Source organism: Phoca vitulina, unplaced genomic scaffold (genome assembly GCF_004348235.1).
Source record: "Phoca vitulina isolate PV1807 unplaced genomic scaffold, GSC_HSeal_1.0 scaffold30, whole genome shotgun sequence".
In the NCBI taxonomy this organism is placed as follows: Eukaryota; Metazoa; Chordata; class Mammalia; order Carnivora; family Phocidae; genus Phoca; species Phoca vitulina.
In genome coordinates, this window is record NW_022589733.1 from 18,479,162 (window position 1) to 18,488,487 (window position 9,326).

Genomic DNA, 9,326 nt, shown 5'->3' on the forward strand with positions numbered 1-9,326 from the left:
CTTCTTTATCCATTCATCACTCGATGGACACTTGGCCTGCTTCCATAATTTGGCTCTGGTAAATAATGCTGCTATAAACATGGGGGTGTATGTATCCCTTTGAATTAAGTGTTTTTGTATTCTTTGGGTAAATAACCCAGTAGTGCTGTTGCTGGCTCTGTATGATAGTTCTATTTTTAACTTTTTGAGGAACCTCCATCCTATTTTCCACAGTGGCTGTACAAGCTTGCATTCCTACCAACAGTATACAAGTGTTCCTTTTTCTCCACATCCTTGCCAACATGTGTTGTTTCTTGTGTTGTTGGTTTTAGCCATTCTGACAGATGTGGGGTGATATCTCATTGTGGTTTTCATTTGCATTTCGCTGATAGTAAGTGACAATGAACATCTCATAAATAATATTTTCAAAATCTACTTCTTTGCTTAGCTCATTTTCTATTGAGAGATTGAATGTTTGTCAATTTCTCTTTACCGAGTGAGAATCTTAAATAATTTTTAAATAACTGCAGCTTATGAAACTCCTTTTATAGGATGCCATCATGACTGGTATAGTTAAAATTTTTTTCAAGGCCATGTCCAAATTTGCATAAAATTCCACTAAGCAAAAATCGTTAATTTTTAAAATTGATTTTTAAAAATCCAAATACACAGTTGGTTAAGCGACTGCCTTCGGCTCAGGTCATGATCCTGGAGTCCCTGGATCGAGTCCCGCATCGGGCTCCCTGCTCGGCGGGGAGTCTGCTTCTCCCTCTGACCCTCCCCCCTCTCATGTGCTTGCTCTCTCTCATTCTCTCTCTCTCAAATAAATAAATAAAAAATCTTTAAAAAAAAAAAATAAAAATAAAAAAATAAAAAAATAAAAATCCAAATACAATGCTAAGTATCTTCGTTGTGTGTTTCTTAAAAATATTTTATTTTATTTTTTAAGATTTTATTTTATATTTATTTTTTTTTTGTAAAGATTTTATTTATTTATTTGACAGAGAGAGAGATAGCTAGAGCAGGAACACAAGCAGGGGGAGTGGGAGAGGGAGAGGCAGGCTTCCCGCCGAGCAGGGAGCCCGATGTGGGACTCGATCCCAGGACCCCGGGATCATGACCTGAGCCGAAGGCAGACGCTTAACGACTGAGCCACCCAGGCGCCCTTAAGATTTTATTTTTAAGTAATATCTACACCCAAAGTGGGACTCGGATCTACAACCCCGAGATCAAGGGTCACATGCTCCAGCAACTGAGCCAGCCAGGCGCCCCTCTTAAAACTATTTTATTTATTTATTTATTTATTTTTATTTATTATTTATTTTTTTAGATTTTTTATTTATTTGTTAGAGAGAGAGAGATAGCGAGAGCAGAAACACAAGCAGGGGGAGTGGGAGAGGGAGAAGCAGGCTTCCCGCCGAGTGGGGAGCCCGATGCGGGGCTCGGTCCCAGGACCCCGGGACCATGACCTGAGCCAAAGGCAGATGCCTAACGACTGAGCCACCCAGGCACCCCTTAAAACTATTTTAGTTGGAATTTCTACAGGACTTAAAATTTCAGAATATGTAAGAGTCAAGTCAATGGCTGTTTTTGACAAATCATATGTATTCACAGAACATAACTTTTCTCCAGTTAAAAATTCAAAATCTGAAGACACTTTGTTTAAATTTTCTTTTTTTTTTTTTAAAGATTTTATTTATTTATTTGAGAGAGAGAATGAGATAGAGAGAGCATGAGAGGGGGGAGGGTCAGAGGGAGAAGCAGACTCCCCGCTGAGCAGGGAGCCCGATGCAGGACTCGATCCCAGGACTCCAGGATCATGACCTGAGCCGAAGGCAGTCGCTTAACCAACTGAGCCATCCAGGCGCCCTGTTTAAATTTTCATACCTTCACTTCAAATGTGAAATTCAGGCATTTATGATATCCTTAATTTCTATTTAATATGCACTTTTCCCATAATAATTGGTATTTTCATTAGGTGATTTGTAGATTTTCACTTTCTCAGTCTGCTTGTGTTGGCCTGAAAATGTATTACTTTTCCTTCATTTTTGAGGAATATTTTCGCTGTGCACAGAATGGAACACTGGTAGTTACTTTCATTCATCAGACTAAATACATTCCAGTGTGTATGGATTTCCATTATTTCCAATAAAATTCAGTTGTCAGTTGTTCCTCAAATTAATGTGATTTTAATTTAATTTTTTTTTTAGAGAGAGAAGCGTGTGCATGCGAGTGGGGGGTGGGGGGTGGGCGCAGAGGGAGAGGGAGAGAGAATCTCAAGCAGGCCTCAAGCAGGCTCCACATCCAGTGCTGAGCCTGACCCCCGGCTCTATCTCACGACCCCGAGATCATGACCTGAGACAAAATCAAGAGTCAGACGCTCAACTGACTGAGCCACCCAGTCTTTGAACTACACAGTTTGGGGTTATTATGAAGAGTGCTGCTTTAAATATTTCATGTGCCTTTTGGAAAACCTGTGTATGCATTCCTGTTGGATATATACCTGGGGTGAAATTACTCAGTCACGGGGTATGCATAGACTATTAGTATTAACTGTTATTTTTATTAGCCATTATGTATTATCATATGTTATTTATTATTATTAGCTGTCATTATTAGCATTAACTCTTAATTTTGGCTATTATTAAGGCAGTTGCTATTACCATTACTGGCCTGGGGATAAGACAGTATGAGTTTCTAAGTAGCTTGTGCCTCTCAGAGAGGAAGTCCCTGAGAGGCAGGGGAGGGGGTGGGTCCACATCCAGGGAAGTTCAGTCATTGGAGGCCCATGGCTCATCATGTAGCCTGGCATTCTGGGCTCGTCCAAATAGGAACAAAGATCATTTGTGATCCAGGCAGGTTCCCTTCTTGGGAATCTGAACCAGAGTTCCCTTCAGGATCCCCAGGTGGTGGTCAGTGCGTCAGGATGCGGACTGAGGTGAGCTATTGAGAGGCAACCCAGAAGAAGATCCACTCTCCCACAGCTGGAGCTACCAGCTACTGTCGTCGTCTTCTTTTTTTTTTTTAAGATTTTATTTATTTAACAGAGACAGAGCGAGAGAAGGAACACAAGCAGGGGGAGTGGGAGAGGGAGAAGCAGGCTCCCCGCTGAGTAGGGAGCCCAACACAGGGTTCGATCCCAGGACCCTGGGATCATGACCTGAGCCAAAGGCAGATGCTTAATGACTGAGCCACCCAGGCGCCCCGATCCACTGTCTTCTTCCAGTGCTGAGCCCAACCATCAGGGTCTTCTCCGCTCCTGCTAGTGAGACTCAGGTCTTACTTGAGTAACTGGTGGCTGAACTGCAGGGTCCCCCACCAACCACCAGAATTGGGAGCCTGTCCCACCAGACCCTGCCACAGAGAAGGACACTCATGCCTGGTTCCATGTGTAAAACATTTATTTTCAGGAAATATTTGTGCCTGCATGATGGGGGAACATTGTGGGGTGTCTGTGGCTGCCACAGTAACATCTGGTAGGATGAACTGGGTCACCAGAACCACAGAATGAGGACTAAACAGGCAGCAATAACTGTGAGGCCTGGAGCCATGTTCGGGGGAGATTTTGACAATGATTGTTTAGGTGACCACTTAGGTGTCCAATGCGCTGAAGTTAGTTTCTGGTCTGGAGCCAGGTACTGTGTCTGATGCAGACGTGAGAGAACAGAGCGGCAAGAACTGCCCAGCTGCTCATCCGGGAACTCATCCTCCAGGGGGCTTTGCCCCTTTCTTGCCTCCCGTACCTGGAAGTAGCAGTCAGGGGTCAGCAGCTCCCAAAGCAACTCCAACACACTTGCTCAGGCCCATGTGCTACTCTTTTGCCCAGGCCAGCATACCTGTTCCACCTGTCCGAAGACCCGCAGCAGGTTTCCGCGAAGGACACCCTGGAGCTCTTCCTCACTCCAGCCACGACTCAGCAACTCCTCTATCAGAACCGGGTACGTGGACACGTCCTCCAGCCCCTGAGGGAACCTGTGTGGCCGCGAGCCAGCCAGCTGTGGAACCTCAGCCCTGTTCCCTGTTCATGACTCAGAACCACAGCCCCATGTATCCAGGTCTACTGAACCCCAGCTCTGGTCAGATATGGGAAAGGGAGACTTGGAGAGGGTAAGTGATTCACACCTGCTCTTTATCCTGCAAAAGGAAGCTCTTAACCACTTTGAATATTCATAAACACTCATTGAATTGTACTGTTAAGATCTATGCTGGGACGCCTCAGTGGCTCAGTCAGTTAAGCATCCCACTCTTGATATCAGCTCAGGTCTCGATCTCAGGGTCATGAGTTCAAGCCCCATTTTGGGCTCCACACTGGGCATGGAGCCTATTTAAAAAAAACACAAAAAGATCTATGCCTTTCACTGAATACAAAGTTTCCCTCCATTTATAAAAAGAAGAAAAGCTTTTTAAGAACTGGGTTGACCTCCTGTAGGCACAGCCCCAGCTGCAGGCAGAGGAAAGGGTCAGTTCACACCAGACCTTGCTTAAGAGTCTGCTCAGAAGCAGTGGGTCAGGGGCACCCTGGCTGGCTTGGTCGGAAGAGCATGTGACTCTTGATCTCGGTATTGTGAGTTGAAGCCCCACATTGGGTGTAAAGATTAGTTAAATAAATAAAACTTAAAAAAAGAAGCAATAGGTCTGCTGGCACTAAGGGTGGGTGCACCTGCTGGGCAGATGATGATGATGATGACCTAGAGTGGGGCCAAGGGGTCACAGAAAAACAGAAGGGCCCAGGAAACAGACTCTGGGTGTGGAGAGATGCGAGGTGGGCCTAAAGGCTAGGAGGACCACGGTGTCGTGGGCATGGGGACTGTCAAGGCCCTACTGTGGCACAGCCAGCCCCAGACAAGCCGTAGAGAAGCGCTTACCGTTTGGCCCCATCATAATCTCCGCCAATCCCAATGAACTTGGATCCAATGGCTGCCCTGATGTAGTCAAAGTGATCTGGGGGATAGAGAGTCAGCAGTGTGGGACTTCCAGGGCAGGGGGGCTGGGGACTGCACTCTACTGATTCCCCTTCTTGCAGCCCGTAGGCCACGCAGGCCAGTTCCTGGCACCCAGTGTACCAACTTGAGGAAGCTGATCCCAGTTGACTCTAGACTGGAATTTAGATTTGGAGTGGAACCCATTTGGGCCATTTCTCATCCAGGATCACCCTGCCTCCAGTCTCCTTGAGAACCATGGGGGCTCCTTTCCATGGGTGTGGAGGATGAGCAAGAGACAAAGAATACAACTGACAAAGACCACAGAGACTTCAGGGGTTGCCCAGGTCTTGGTCAGAGACAGGGGTAGGGAGCTCTGGGAGCCCCTGCGGAGGCACAGATGGTTGGGACCTGGGCTCTATGTCTGACTGGCTCCCTTATGCCCATGAGTATCGTAGTTACCAACTCTGTGTCTTCGGTTCCACATGGCACCAAGGTGCTTTATACCGTCCATCACTGAGTTTTTAGGAGCTGTGTCTACAGCCGAGAATGGGTCAGACCACTGGGGCTGTACTGAGGCCCTCCGCCCAAGGCTTCAGGTCCAAATCAGTTATTCAGAGAGCCCAGGCAGGGCTTACCTGCCACAGTGGACACGTTGGCTAGCAGGTTGCATGGCAGCACCCCCGCTGACAAAGACACCATCACGATGCCTCCATTCTTCTTCTGCAGGGGCGGACAAATGGACATTCAGCTTCGACCCCAGAGCAACTACCTGCCTCTAGGCTCCTGTGAGGAAGATGTTCATCTCTGGCTTTGAGTTCAGAGGAGACTTCACCTCTAGGTTTGTGTGAATGGAGGAGTCTCAGCTCTTGTTGGGATGGAAATGTCTTGGAGCATTTGCCACTTAGAACCCCCACACCTGAGTTCAAGAATTCAGGGGCTGTGGACTGTGGGTTTGTGGGGCAGATGTTCAGTCTAGGGTTTGAGGAAGATGAGGGAACAGGGGCTCAGGCTCAAGGGCTCCTGGTTTAAACCTCTAGCTTGAGCTTTGAGGGCCAGGGCAGTCTCTCACCAGAAGTTGTAGGATATCGTCAGGAACGTTCCTGGCATTCTTGCACACACCTCGGGCAGCCGAGTGGGAAAAGATCACAGGTGCCTGTGACACTTCCAAGGCTCGCCGAGCCACAGTGTCTGAGACATGCGACAAATCTACCATCATGCCCAAGCGGTTCATTTCCACCACCACCTTCTGCAGGGACAGGTTGGGGAAAGGGCATCAGGGGTGCACATGCCCATGCATTTTTCTGTAGGGAACTGGTGGGACATGCACATTTATGGGGGACAGGGTAGGGAACTAGGGTCCTCACCTCACCGAAGCTGGTCAGCCCACTGACATTGTTGTGGAAGGAATGGATGCCCTTAGCTGAGCTCTCTGCCCTGCAGGATGACCAGGAGGCAGTCTGAATGGTGGCCATGACTTGGCTACAAGAGCCTATTGAATCCTCTATACCAGCAACCCCCTGGAGCAAGAGCAGAGACCCAAGCTGGGCTGTGCCTGGCACGAGGCAGTCCCTACTGGGAATCCAGTCTTGCTCTGGGAACCCCTGCTCCCCTCCCCACTCCAGGGTCAGTGCCAGATCCCAGGGGTAAAGCTTGGTCTGAGCCCCAGTGTGATCTTGGGCAGATGCCTGCATCAGTGGGCGCATACCATTTGCACTATGCTCACCAGGGTGTGTTGCAGGTGTGAGTGAGTGTCAGGTAGCGCACACCCAGCACATAGAAGGTACGCAAGATGGAAAGGCTGCTGTCCAGCGAGTGGCCACCCTCCACACCAATGAGGCAAGCCAGCTTCCGGGTGTTGTTCAGAGCTGGGGGCAGGTAGGTCAGGTGATCACTTTCAGAGGCTGGAGTATTCAAACAAGTCCCTAACAACCCCCACCCGTCTGCCTACCTTTAACTGAAGTCACAAGCTCCAACTCAGAATAGGAGGTACACATGCGGTGGATGAGGTCAATTTGCTCCAGGGTGAGGCGCAGGGCATCCCGTTCCTGGGTCTGGCATGGGACGTAGGCTGACCAGAACTGGGGGAAGGCCATGGGTTGGCTTGGGCAGGGGTTGCTTTAGAGCTCCATGGGCTTCTCGCCTTCACAGCCCACACAGCAAAAATGGTCACTTGTAATGCACTGCTTATTCTGTAGTACTTGGATGCCCACCAAACTAGCTCACTGTGACCCCTGCAGCCCCCAGCATCCATGTTGTAGCATTTTGGGGGGCTGTAAGGTAACTGAGTTCCCATGTGATTAACCTGTGGTCTCTGGGGCCCCCACACTCCCTCTCAACCATGCTGTGCGTCGGTGTGGTACCTGGGCGCCCACGAGACCGTCTCTAAGCCTGTCCAGGCTGGTCTGGCCACGGCTGAAATTGCGCAGATTGACATCCTGTAGCCGGTTGCGGTAAAACTGCCTCAGCACAATCGGCATGTCGTTGTGGCTGGAGGGTGGGCAAGGCAAGATCCGGTCAGGGGCAAATGGGTGGGCTCCTTAAGCCTTGGGATCAAGCAGGACATGAGCCAACGTTGGTGGGGGGGATGCCCCCCCCCACCACACTGTCACACAGACTATACTAGGACCCCTTGAGCACTAGGCTGGGGGCTTCCCAGCAGGGGCGCAGTGACAGAGGAAGGGAAAAGGCGCCCATGGATGATGGGAGAGTGCATCCAGGGGTGGTATGAGGGAGCTTCCTCACTAGCCCTGCACGCTGCGAACTCCTTCCCCCCTTTGAGGTGGGCTCAGTCTCCACGCGCCCCCACACCGCACCTACGCACCCGTCCACGAGACGGAAGTCCCGCATCAGCGCCCGCGCGCGCTCCCGCAGACTTGGGGCACTGGAGGTGGCCGGCAGGGTCCGGGAGCTGGGGGTGGCCGGCGGGGTTGGGGAGCTGGGGGTGGCCGGCGGGGTCCGGGAGCTGGGGGTTCCCTGTGTGGTCTGGGCACGGGTTATCGGCCGCGGCAGCAGCAGAGACAGCAGGAGCAGGAGACGCAGCAGCGGTCGCCGGCGGATGGCGGGGGTACCCTCGAGGCCCAGGGGCTGCATGCTGCTCAGGGCAGGACAGGCAGGCAGGGGCCGGTGTCTGGAGCCTGAGATGGGTGGCGAGGGGCAGAGAGCGACGATAAAGTTTAGAGCGTCGACTCGGACCACGCGGCGGCGCGGTCTGGCAAGGGGAGAACGGACTCGCAAGACCCTGGACCCCGGCTCTCCGCCTAGGCACGCGCTCCACCTCCTCCCGCCCCCCGCCCCCGCCCCCGCCCCCAGCCTACAGGACACCACCCTCTGGGCGGGCTCTCTCTGCTGTCGCCTCTCCATCCCCAGTGTTCCGAGGGACTGACCCAGGTTGCTCTGCTGCTGCCTCTAACCTTGCTCTGCAAGAGAGAAGGCTTGGGGTGCTCCTCCCAGAGAGTAGCCCGCGGCCCTGAGGCCTCTCAACCACATCACGTCCCCAGTTTGCCTGCATCCTGCACCGGCCACCCTGAGGGCTACATGCAAATGTCTCTGGCCACAGTACTCTGAGCTCTCGGATTCCTGGGCTGAGCCACAGCGAGGCCACCGTGGGGTCGGGAGCCGAGAGTTTCTGGAAATGAGGGGTTAACCTTGTGGACTTTGCATTCAGGAAGAGGCCCTTTGCCCCTGACCTCTCTCTCCCCTACCTTACTTCCTTGCCTACTTGTCCATCCCCTGGGGGACTCAAGCCTGAACTGGGAACTGTCAGGGGCGCCTCTCCCCCAGTCTTCCTGTCAGTCTCAGGAAAGAGGTCCCTCCTCAGCAGATGCTACACTGGGTCTGAAGGGAGGGATTTTTGGGATGTGAACTGAGCAACCTTCTGGGGAGGGTCAGGGATGGCTTACTGAACAGAGCAGGAACTCAGTTAAGCTGTTTGAGTGGAAGGAAATTAAGTCATTTTTAGGGCAGCAGAGTACCTTTCCCCCCCATCCCAGCAACATTCCTCCCAGAACTGCTGGCTGAGCCTGTTGATCAGGATCCCACCTACCTCAGTGTGGAAGCTCTGTCTTAAATGAAGTCAGAAGTGTGGCTCCTAAGGAAAAGGCCTGGCATCTAGGTTCTGAGGCTACATCCGCATTATCTTCTAGCTCGTGTGGCTCTAGCTCTCCCAGAAATCTCTAGGCTGAGTTGCATTCTTCCTCTGAAGGCCCCACCCTCATCACCCTAGTTTCCTCCTCCAAGAACCACCTCCCTACACACACACACACACACACACACACACACACACCAGAATGCATCTTTTCCCAGAAGCTCCGCCACTGAGATGCCTCAAGGTCTTTGCTCAAACTCCTTCCTCCCCAGCCTCTCAAGGTCCTACTGTGAACCTTGGCACCCTTTGGAGCTGCTTGACCTTTGGGACCTTTTCCAGGT

At 51.3% G+C, this 9,326-nt stretch overlaps 1 protein-coding gene across 1 annotated transcript; it reads right to left on the reverse strand.

Annotated features, from left to right (window-relative positions):
- Nucleotides 1–3,212: 3,212 nt before the first annotated feature.
- LOC116644769 (dipeptidase 2-like) lies at nucleotides 3,213–9,085 on the reverse strand. The gene is made up of 11 exons (XM_032424601.1): nucleotides 8,944–9,085; nucleotides 7,723–8,035; nucleotides 7,262–7,388; nucleotides 6,850–6,979; nucleotides 6,625–6,766; nucleotides 6,266–6,335; nucleotides 5,971–6,147; nucleotides 5,537–5,621; nucleotides 4,845–4,920; nucleotides 3,816–3,951; nucleotides 3,213–3,722 (listed from the first exon to the last, which is right to left on the reverse strand). Exons 2-11 carry the CDS (start codon nucleotides 7,989–7,991, stop codon nucleotides 3,471–3,473), a joined length of 1,464 nt encoding a protein of 487 aa, XP_032280492.1. The 5' UTR covers nucleotides 7,992–8,035; nucleotides 8,944–9,085; the 3' UTR covers nucleotides 3,213–3,470.
- Between the last annotated feature and the right edge of the window lie 241 nt (nucleotides 9,086–9,326).

Excerpts from the sequence above, each read along its gene's own strand:
- LOC116644769 (XM_032424601.1), bottom strand. The coding sequence starts at position 7,991 with ATGCAGCCCCTGGGCCTCGAGGGTACCCCCGCCATCCGCCGGCGACCG. Across the intron at positions 6,767-6,849 it reads GCTTGTGACTTCAGTTAAAG|CTCTGAACAACACCCGGAAG; the intron begins GTAGGCAGACGG and ends ACCTGCCCCCAG. Across the intron at positions 5,622-5,970 it reads ACGATATCCTACAACTTCTG|AAGAAGAATGGAGGCATCGT; the intron begins GTGAGAGACTGC and ends CCGCCCCTGCAG.